The sequence below is a fragment of the Oryzias melastigma genome, linkage group LG7 (assembly GCF_002922805.2).
Source record: "Oryzias melastigma strain HK-1 linkage group LG7, ASM292280v2, whole genome shotgun sequence".
Classification (NCBI taxonomy): domain Eukaryota; kingdom Metazoa; phylum Chordata; class Actinopteri; order Beloniformes; family Adrianichthyidae; genus Oryzias; species Oryzias melastigma.
Genome location: NC_050518.1, coordinates 14105323 through 14115814, shown reverse-complemented (window position 1 = coordinate 14115814; position 10492 = coordinate 14105323). Strand labels below are relative to the sequence as shown.

General features: G+C 37.1%; 2 protein-coding genes across 3 annotated transcripts; both read left to right on the top strand.

Moving 5' to 3' along the window:
- Positions 1-499: 499 nt before the first annotated feature.
- On the top strand, positions 500-2846 carry lsm14b (LSM family member 14B). Of its 2 annotated transcripts, XM_024292774.2 has the most exons (8): positions 500-692; positions 760-926; positions 1004-1127; positions 1201-1389; positions 1552-1638; positions 1718-1870; positions 2161-2296; positions 2373-2846. In XM_024292774.2, exons 1-8 carry the CDS (start codon positions 572-574, stop codon positions 2524-2526), a joined length of 1131 nt encoding a protein of 376 aa, XP_024148542.2. In that variant the 5' UTR covers positions 500-571; the 3' UTR covers positions 2527-2846. The 2 variants fall into 2 exon arrangements, with proteins under 2 accessions (XP_024148542.2, XP_024148543.2); XM_024292775.2 differs by lacking the exons at positions 1552-1638; positions 1718-1870.
- A 1648-nt stretch (positions 2847-4494) lies between these two features.
- Positions 4495-9564, top strand: mtg2 (mitochondrial ribosome-associated GTPase 2). Its single transcript, XM_024292773.2, has 9 exons — positions 4495-4577; positions 4666-4737; positions 4834-4911; positions 5003-5103; positions 7081-7228; positions 7359-7474; positions 7543-7761; positions 8918-9056; positions 9141-9564. The coding sequence occupies exons 4-9, from the start codon at positions 5101-5103 to the stop codon at positions 9533-9535; spliced, it is 1020 nt and encodes a 339-aa protein (XP_024148541.2). The 5' UTR covers positions 4495-4577; positions 4666-4737; positions 4834-4911; positions 5003-5100; the 3' UTR covers positions 9536-9564.
- The last annotated feature ends 928 nt before the right edge of the window (positions 9565-10492 follow it).

Below are 10492 nucleotides of genomic sequence, written 5' to 3'. Positions count from 1 at the left end.
CGCCTGTGTTGCTCAACAGAAGCCCTTTTTGGATGATTTTGTTTGCGCCACCTTTTATTGTTAGCTCCAAGCGGCTCAAAATGGCTGCGTTTATATCGGTTCCCCTTCTAGCTATAATAAAAAAAACCGTATTACCGAGCAGCACAGTCAATCTACATGAGTGGAAATAAACAATCAAGTAAAGTTACTGTTTATTTTATATATATATATATATATATATATATATATATATATATATATATATATATATACATTTCCCATAATTTCCCTTTACATCAACATAAATACTTATTTTAGCTTATTCATTTATAAATACAAGAGACTCTACACATAATCTAAATATTATTTAAATAAAATATATATATATTAAAGTTTTTTTCTTATGGAAGGAATGTTGATAGGGTGAGGCTTAACTGCCACTGTCAGGTGCTTTAATTTCCTAATCAAAGGGCGTGGCTTTAAGTCACCTGTGAACGTATTTAAACTACTTCCGGTTCTTTTTTCTGTCGTTTGTTGCCATATGACGTGAGTCTTTAAAGAATATAGCTGCAGAGGCGTTTGTTTTCCAGCAATGGCTTCAGCAAAACCATATATTGGTTGTAAAATATGGCTGATCTCAAAAGCCCAAAATCGTTATGAGGGGATTCTGTATACAATTGATAAAATAGATTCTACAGTAGTTTTGGCTAAAGGTGAGTAGCATATGTGCAGCTTTAAGAGATAAAAAGACACCACTTGACAATTTTTTTTTCTCCAAAGTTAGGTGTTTTGGAACAGAGGGAAGGCCCACCGATAGACCGTCACCTCCAAAAAGTGAACTCTATGAGTACATCACTTTCCGGGGAAGTGATATCAAGGATATTGCACTCTGTGAACCCGCAGTGTATCATCACTCAAGCCTTGTGTCAGATCCTGCAATAATTCATGTAAGCTAAAGAACACCACAGTACATTCCCCTCCAAATAGTCATTTTTGTATGATTCTATTTTAATTTTTTTTCCAGTCTTCTAGTGCAATCTCTTCAAATGTCTGTTCAACACTTGGACCTCTCAGCCCCATGAAGATGCCAGCATATAATCAGCTTGCAGCCAGCTCTTTACTGAACCATCAATATGCTTCAGCCATTGGTAAGTCTGCCAGTGCAAATGTATTTTGAAACAAGCTTAATGCATTTGGGTTTTTTTGTCCTTCATCTTGCAGGGCCTTTGCTTCAAGACATGCATTTCAGGCGAGGCCCCATGGTTGAAAAGGCTGTTCAGACCATCCAGATGGAAAACTCCAGACCAGTGAGGGGTTTGGCTTCATCCCAGGAACAGCAGTGGGACAGGAGGCAGCTTCAGAGGCCAAGATACGACACTTACCAGAATCAAAGAGATGTTGATGTCAAAAGTAAGGAACTAAAGTTGCTTGAACAAAGTATAAAGGGGAAAGGTGTACCAACAACTTTGAGCTAAGCTTTTATTATTTTATTTTATTATTATTTTTTTTAAATCTAGAAGATTAAACTTCTGTTTAATGAGCAATTAACACACAGATGTTTTTGAATTCAAGTGAGGTCAGGCCCAGCTTTTACAACTTCAAAGCAGGAAACGCTGCATCAGAATATTGAAAACAGGCCGCCACCCAGAAGAAGGCAAGGTGTGAATAAGTTAGTTTGTAATTTTTTTTTTCCTAAGCAAAACCTAAATTTAATATAATTTTTTTTTTTTAATCTTAGGAACAAGAAGGCGCAGGAGCCATGGTCGAGGCCAGCTAATGATGAATAACGTTCCGTCTCCTGTCCTTCAGTTTGACACAGACTTTGATTTTGATTCCTCAAATGCACAGTTCATAAAGGAAGAGCTGGAGAGGGAAAAAATGAGCACAAGGGGTAATCAGCTAAAGTGGTTCAGCTCAAAGGAGGCAGATTCAGCTAAATTGATTTGTTCCAAACATTGTTGTGATGGCTAATCTTGTCACACTTTCAAAGGCATTAGAGTAGTCAAAGATCATGAAGTAACCAAATATTAATTGTGAAATTCTGAAGTAATTTTTCTCCCTTTCCTTCTAGTTTTAGAAAATTGAGTAAGCGATCCTGAGATTCTGTGACAGACATGTCCAATAGATGTTTGAGTTCACCTTTATTCCTTCTTTTTATTTCATCTGTTTCTTGTTATCCAGATGGAAGTCATGAACTACACAGAAACGCTAAAGAAGGGATGCATGTATCCGCAGAGGACGATCATTTGGGGCCAAAACGATACTACGACAAATCAAAGTCATTCTTTGATAACATACCATCTGATAATGGGCTTAGGTGATGATGCTTTTATTTTTGTCTCTGTTCTTTAAAATGTAGGTCAATGTTTAAGCTCATTTGTGGATGGTTTCAGGTTAACGTGGGCAGAGGAGCGCAAGCGCAATCTGGAGACATTTGGGGTCCCTGGTCAGTTCTTTAGGGGCCAGAGCATTAGAGGTGGATTTGGTGGAAGAAGAGAGCAAGGCTCTTCTCAGACTTCAACCAACACCCGGGGTGGGCATCCTTAACGATTAATAGCTAAATTTAACCCACTGTCTGTGGATATATGACGTTTTGTGCACTTTTTTTCTCTTTTGTTGTTTGTAATAGAAAATATTCTCTTGACTTTTTCAATTTAAATATATTCTCTTGGGGAAACATTATCTTTTTTCATATGCGACTTTGTGTTAAAACTGCTTCCTTAAATATCAATTCATGTTCTTTGAAACTGCCTATAAATGTATGTAAATGATAAATGTGTTTCATTATTTTTTATACAAATTTCCTGTTAGAAAAAAGGAATGAACATAATTTGATTCAAAACTTCCCTAAAATGGGTTTAATTTCAGCTGTCTGTTTTTTGTGATGATACGAGGATGCCAGGGAAACGGTTTCATTGGTTAATGTTCACCTTAGATTTTATACGTTTAGTAACAATTGCTCCTTCAAAAATAGTTTGACATTTGACTCTGTTTTTCAAACAGTTAAAGTAAAAAGAAAAAAGCCAATTACATCATACATTTCTGAGTTTTTTTTTAATAGTCATTTTTTTATGCCAAGATGTCACATTTCTCCAATTAAATTAACAGAAAATAAAATTCTTAAAAAAAAATGCACTGCCCAAACCACTCAGAAGGTAACAAAATATAAGTATTTCAAATAGAGTCGTGTTAAAGTACTTCAGTGAGGGTGGAAGTGAGCAACGATCGGAAAGTATCTGCTCAATATCAGGGAAATGGCAACCCGTGGCTGGTGTGACGTTTGGGTGCGTACAGAACAAAGCCCAGGTGATGATTCAGAGCGTAAACAGTTTAGGATGGATCCTTTTAACCATCCAGATCATCAAAAAATGCATTAGAAGTATAAGGCAAAACAACTGATCTTAACCTTAACTCTTGAAGATATGTCCTAGCTCTTGTACACTTTCAAAAACTTTATACAACTTCAGATGACCACATTTCATTCATGAAATATTTAAAAAAAGTCATGTGCATGCTTCTCCTAAAGCAGCATCAAACCATCTGATCTTTATTTGAGAGAAGCATCACTCCATGTTGAACAATTTTAAGTACTTTGGACTCAAAACTGTCATTTCGAAAAAATGTTAGGATACTTAAAAAAAGTAAATTGTAATTTGTGTAACTTTTGGTACATCTCTGACAGATTTATCCAGGCAGGCAGGAAAGATTAAGAACATCCTTATTTACATTCTTGTTGGCAAAAGGCAAGACATTTGACAAAGAAAAGAAAAAGGTTAAAAGAACAAGAAATAAAACCAAATAAAATCGGGAAAAAAGCACAACCTAAAAACAAGAACCATAAAATCATCGCACTGTGTGACAGCAGCATTTATCTTTGAAATGGTCATTAAGATAAAGTGGCACACACAAATTTACATGGAATGATTCCTTTCCAGGTGGTTCGTTGTGTGTCTGGGTTCACCAGGTCATTCAGAGTACCCCGGTGGGGTGTATTTCATTCCTGGGTTACGGCCATTTTAGATGTTACTACCTTCGGTATGTGTTTGAGGAGTAACCAAGGAAAGAAAATGCTAATTATATATTGGAGTTCTGTAACATCAGAAAAATGCAGCACGAACACCAAAACACGGAGTGAGTATTTAAAAGAATTGCAGAACTCCACACTGTTTTGGGGAGCAGCTCACCATGGAAACAGTCAAGGACGGGAATTTGCTTGACAGTGTTAACTGCATAGCTCTTTGTTTCATCTTTAACAAAGATTTTCCTTGTTGGGTAAATAATGATGAACAATTAAATAGAAGTAAAAGTAGAGTTTTTGTAGCCACTAGATCATGTCTTTATTTTACTCCAAAATCCAATTTTATGAACATTTTAGAACTAATGAGTGTCATTTCTTACTTTGGAATGTAGAATTTTCACAGGTTATCATTTTGAAATAATTATCCATCCGATGATGGTTATTATATAAAAAAAATGTTTTTAATCTTCTCGCGTGTCACGTGTCTTGCAGGATCTGCACAGCAGTTCCAGGGTCAGGAGGAGTTCGACAGAGAGCAGTAAGGACACATTCAGAGCTCCTGTGGGCCTTCAAACCAGCAGTATTACACTGATGATAATGGTGCACACCCATTTACCACATTTACACGAGCCTTGAACAATAATTCTTACTCCTCTCCATCCTTTCAGCACACTCAGACAGACCAGCCCGAGAAGAAACCCGAGCTCCTCCTCAAAGCCATCATTTATTTAAAAACATAAGTGTGGCATCAGTTCTTACACAGTGACTTTTCATTGGGTCGACATTTTATATGGATAGGGAAGAATTCTCCAGATGTTTAAAGATGTTCTTGACAGGTCAAGGAGAATACTCATATCTGCTCTCTTTACGTGGTGAACAAGGCTACGAAGCATCACAGCACTACTATGACGGAGGTAGCAATTCTTCATTTTTTCTTCATCTGTACATTTTATTTCTAGTTTTCTAATATCTAAATTCTAAAAACAACAGCATCCACTTGTCTAGGTAACTTGCAGTACAGCCAGCAGCACAGTCAGTTCCAGCAGGGTTCAGGGCAGGAGCAGTACTCCTCACAGAAGGCTACAGTGGGCAATCTCAGGGATATGGTGAGAGTAACACGTACCACGTCATATTTTGTGCTTGAAGCCAATTCTAAAGAATGGTCCGGGGCAGGGAGGAGCATCCCAGTATTCCCAGTACCAGTACGGATAATACCGGATCACAGGGAGCTCAAACCCAGCAGCCATACTCGTACGATCAGGCAACAAACGCACCTTTACAGTTGAGGTTTTATTTGAGGGGAGATGAGTCAATGAAAAAGTTTGAGTATTTTTACACTCAATGTGTTTCATTCATTCAGCGATTGTGCTATTTATAAAATAACAAAATGATTGTGGTCTATTTTTATGCACAATTCTTATATGGAAAAACATATAATATGAATATGCTTTGTCTTTTATCCCACTTTTTATATTATTTTTTTAAAAATCTAATTGAAGACCTAAAGAAGGTGTAAACCTATTGCTAAAATTTTCCATGGAATTGGAAGAACATAAATTTCTTAGAAAATAATATTTATTAACTTTTGACTTATTTCTCAAAACAATGTGTACAAAAACACCTAAACATTTCCCTGTTTTTTGATTCTAAATAAATCCAAACATTTTGCTTGTTTCTGTTAACAAAACTGTATATATATATAATGTTTTTTCTCCTTATTCCTCCACCTAAAGATAATTCACAAATGATTTCTGCACTTCTTGTTTTATTTCTAATTCGTTTTTATTTGAAAATATTTATACCAGTTTTTTCTAAATATTATATCTTCTGGTACCTCCTACAATCTTTTAATACATTGTCGTGTCTAAGCCTCATTACAATTGTTCAAGAATTGTAAAAAAAAAAAAAACAAGACGGAAAACAATAAAGTAAAACACAAATACATTAAAATAAAAACAACTAGCAATACCGCAGAGATTCAAGTTGTCATCGTGCATTCCCAAAATTCCCGATTTCCCCTTCCAAAGGTAAAACTTCTGTAAACTAATACAGTAAAAAGTTGTGTTTCACTCTCCAGATCAGTAGATGGCGCTAGTGTGCCATTACAGTAAATACTAACCAGAAGAAAAAGAAAATTGTGCCTTTGTGGATTCCGTAGTTACTTCGCGCATTTCTACTGGTATTTTATTTGTAATGTAACTTCTGTGAAGCCGCGTTTACCAATTCTGACTAATTTATAGTTAACATATAATGAATGTAATAATCGTTGGCTTTGTGTAAACTTCGTCAAATTTATTACTATTTTATTAGACTTAGTGATGCATTGTTATACGGAAATTGTTTATTGAAAACATTCGTGGTTAGCTTACATGTGTCACCGACACGATGTTGACCTTCTTGAGGAAAGCTACAACCTCTCAGTTGGCCTCCGCCGAAACTCTTACAAGACGGAACATGGACGAGCTGGTTCGGAAAGACGCGTTGAGCGTGTTAAGTTCTGCTGTTTCGTTACTGTGGGGGGTGGCAGCCATTCGTGTGAGGGACGTCAGCACCTCCACGATGCTGTCCGCTAAACAAGCCCCCCAAAACCACAAGAAGAGGGAGATGTCTGAGAAGAAACTGGTAAGTGTCAGACGTTCATCGACATAGTAAGTTACTTTAATGCCCAACACATGTGCTAGTGAGGTTTTCCCATTATAATAGATCAAAAAATGTTTGCTCAACTTCAACAAATCATTATTTATTAAATAATTTCATAAAGAATTGTCATGAATTAATTAATTTAGTTCTGATAGAGTGACTGCATCCTTATGTTCCAATAAAAAATAAAAATAATAAATAGTTATAGACTTAATTTCCCATTTTTTTCCCCTCTAATTGTCACAATTTTTACTTTTATTTTTGTATATGTTAATGCAATTTCAAGGTACAGTTTGCACCTTGAAAGAAGTGGCCCCTTGGGGATAAATAATGTTTGATTTGAATTGGATCCACAAAGATAAATAAATGTGTTCTATTGTTGGAACAACGGCTGTTTATTTTACGTGTTTTGGATAAAACGTTCCCCTAAATTTGATCCCCAGACCCGTCATTTCGTGGACCATCGCCGTGTGAAGCTGGTGGCTGGTTCTGGAGGGAAAGGTGCCTGCAGCTTTCACAGCGAGCCTCGGAAAGAGTGGGGTGGACCCGACGGAGGAAATGGAGGCGATGGAGGAAGCATCATTATAAAAGGTGAGTTTGTCTTAAAGAGTTAATCTAATTCTGGCATTAGGCTAAAAGATAAAACTAAAGTGTTGATCTATTTTTAGATAATCACCAAACTTGACAAACCCATTTTGTTCAAACTTGTCTGTGTTTTCAGCTGACAGAGTTGTCCGATCCTTGGCACAGGTGGTTCCGGTCTACAAAGGAGAAAATGGGGAAGCAGGAGGCAGCAAGAATTGTTACGGTCGAAACGGCAAACCGACGTACATTTCTGTGAGTCTGCACTTTTCATCATTTCATGTTTGTTTAAACTCACCTGACAGGTGTGTTTATGTGTGAAGGTGCCTTTAGGAACGGTGGTGAAGGAGCTGGGTAAAACTGTAGCGGATCTCGCTGTGCACGGCCAGGAGTTTCTGGCTGCGTTTGGAGGAACCGGTGGGAAAGGGAATCGTTTTTTTCTGTCAAACGAAAACCGTGCCCCGATGACGGCAACCTCAGGTATGGATGGACAGGAGCGGGTCCTTCAACTAGAGCTGCGCACCATGGCCCACGCTGGACTGGTGAGGCTAATACTCTACTTCTGAAGAGAGATTTAAAGCTTTACTCCAATAAAAATAATGTTTTTTGTGTTTTTAAAATGTTCATGTTGCATTTTTCTGATGATAGAGGGTATGTATAAAGAAAGTTGAGCTTAAAATTGCATTTTTGAGTATTTTTTTTTTCAAATTGTTGTAAATTAGCAGCACACGTCTCTATGGGTTCAGAAAATCTCCCAGTTAAGAGTAGCAACTGTTCCACACAGGAGAAAGCCGCTGCTCCTTTTAACGTGTTGTCAGGAGACGGTAGTATGGCAAGCCAAAGGGATCATATATCACCAGGAAAAGCAGGAACAACAGTGCCATGTTTTATGGATAATTATTTTAGATATTAAAATTTTCCACAGTTAGTTACAATAAAAAAATACCAAAAATGAGTTTTAAGTTTAATTTTAACTTTTTTTTTTTTTTTACAAGTTAATTTGGATATTAGGGGGGTGGGATGAGAAAATGTGCATTTTAAGGGGTACTCTCCAGATAGATTTAGTATTTTCAAAACTATTTTTAAGAATTATTTTCTCAGTTTTTGTAGCTTTGGTCTCCGGATATATAAATGTAATTAGAAATGACATGTTTTGACATGGCTTTTATATTGTTTTTTTTTTATTGTTTTATTTTTATTGATCCAAATCGTGAGTTTTGTGATCTGTTATACCCCTACTTCCAATGCATCCACTTGTAGACCACTAGATCCACGCACATCTTCATTTTTATCATCTGATCTGGCATCTAGCTTAAAACTGTACCGCTTGATAGCACTGATATTGCTCACCATTTTTGTTGCACTGCTAATATTATTGAGGATGTGAGCGACTCTAAGTTAGTGGGGAAATTGTAAGCAAAAAAATGATGGGAACTGAGTGCAGGCTTACTTCCTACTATATGTCCCGCCTACAACTCAGATATAAATTTCTGATTAACTCCTGCCACCCTGCAAAGGCTAAGTCCTAGGAACTGAATCGGGTTTCTGGATCTTGGGTAAAAAACACTATTAATTATAATTAAAAGACCACTGGGAACACTTTTAGATACATAAAAAGAAAATCGAACTGGGACTTGAAAATAATAAAAATTTCATCATTGGCAATATACTGAAGTGCTTTTTTCTTTGTACCTGAAGATTGGCTTTCCAAATGCTGGGAAATCCTCTCTTCTGAGAGCCATCTCTAATGCTAGGCCTGCTGTGGCTGCGTATCCGTTTACAACCCTCAACCCACATGTGGGAATCATCACGTACAGGGATCACGAACAAGTTGCAGGTAATTCTTTAAAGCCACTGGAGTATTCTGAACCATTTCCAGCTTTTGTGGTACTTAAAATTATTCCCTTTTTTCTGTTCACAGTTGCAGATATCCCCGGCATCATCCGGGGGGCGCACCTAAATCGAGGCCTGGGGATTTCTTTCCTGCGTCACATAGAGCGCTGTCGTTTCCTCCTCTTTGTTCTGGACCTGTCGGCGCCCGAGCCTTGGACCCAGCTTCAACACTTGTGCTATGAATTGGACCGGTATGACCCAGGTCTGTCCCAGCGCCCCCAGGCTGTTATAGCCAACAAAATGGACCTACCTGAGGCCAGAGAAAAGCTGGAGATTCTCAGAAACACCGTCAACCAAAGGGTCATCCCTGTGTCAGCGCTGACTGGACAGAACACAGAGGAGCTTATCCTCCACCTCAGAGAGTTATATGATGGTAATGGGTTTGGAAAACCAAACAAAAAGCCCTTGAGTTTAAAATGGTAGTAAAGGTTAAGTTATTAATAAAAAACAAATCCTAACAGAATTGTGTTTTTTTAATTCAATAGTTTTCTTATTGACAAATTGTTTTGTGTTTACAATTATTACATCAAATTATGCTATGAATTATATTACTTTATATAGCAAATAACGTCACTTCTTCTATTAAAACATTCTAAAGCTCACAAAAACGAAGAAAATGTTTATAAAATACACTAAGAACCATTGTTAAAAAAACTAACAAACTTGTTATGATAGACGCAGCTGTCACTATGGACAGAGGTCATACAAACTGAGTGATGGACTATATTGTAAATGCAATGATTCAAAAATTAAAAAAAGAAGTTCTAAAAACAGCATTTCCCAGAAAACAGCTGATGGTTTAGTCCAGGGGTCTGCAACCTGCGGCTCCAGAGCCACATGTAGGGCTGCGTGATATGGCAAAAAAAAAAAAATCACGATGTTTTCAATTTTATTTCATGATTATGATTTTATCGCGATTTCTTTAAAATAAATTCAAGTTAAGAAAAAGGAATTATAATAATTTTTGTTGAAAAAAGTAAAAACATTTTCAACAAATGTTTATATTCAAATTTTAATTTCAAATGTATTAAAATAAAGCACATCGGGGAGGAGGAGCAGCTCGGATTTAAAGTAACAGGCAGTTAACAAACTTTTGCCTTCTCGCTCTTACAGCTTTTCGTAGAAGATCACGATAAAACAATCTCTCAAAAATGACACATTGTCTATATCGTCATATCGCCCACCCCTAGCCACATGTGGCTCTTTGATCTCTCCATGGAGGCTCTTTGGCCAAACATAAAATAAGTCAGGGAGACTGCTGACTAGCCATGTCGACCGTCAGAGTCAGCAGCTCCCTCCTAATGGCTGCCTAACCAAAACTGCAAAACAAATAAACAAAGCCCGTAAACAAAGACTACCAAGGTCCAACCTCAAACTAAA

Excerpts from the sequence above, each read along its gene's own strand:
- lsm14b (XM_024292774.2), top strand. The coding sequence starts at position 572 with ATGGCTTCAGCAAAACCATATATTGGTTGTAAAATATGGCTGATCTCA. Across the intron at positions 1,390-1,551 it reads AAGAGATGTTGATGTCAAAA|TGAGGTCAGGCCCAGCTTTT; the intron begins GTAAGGAACTAA and ends TTTGAATTCAAG. Across the intron at positions 1,639-1,717 it reads GCCACCCAGAAGAAGGCAAG|GAACAAGAAGGCGCAGGAGC; the intron begins GTGTGAATAAGT and ends TTTTAATCTTAG.
- mtg2 (XM_024292773.2), top strand. Across the intron at positions 7,229-7,358 it reads AGGAAGCATCATTATAAAAG|CTGACAGAGTTGTCCGATCC; the intron begins GTGAGTTTGTCT and ends CTGTGTTTTCAG. Across the intron at positions 7,475-7,542 it reads GCAAACCGACGTACATTTCT|GTGCCTTTAGGAACGGTGGT; the intron begins GTGAGTCTGCAC and ends TTATGTGTGAAG.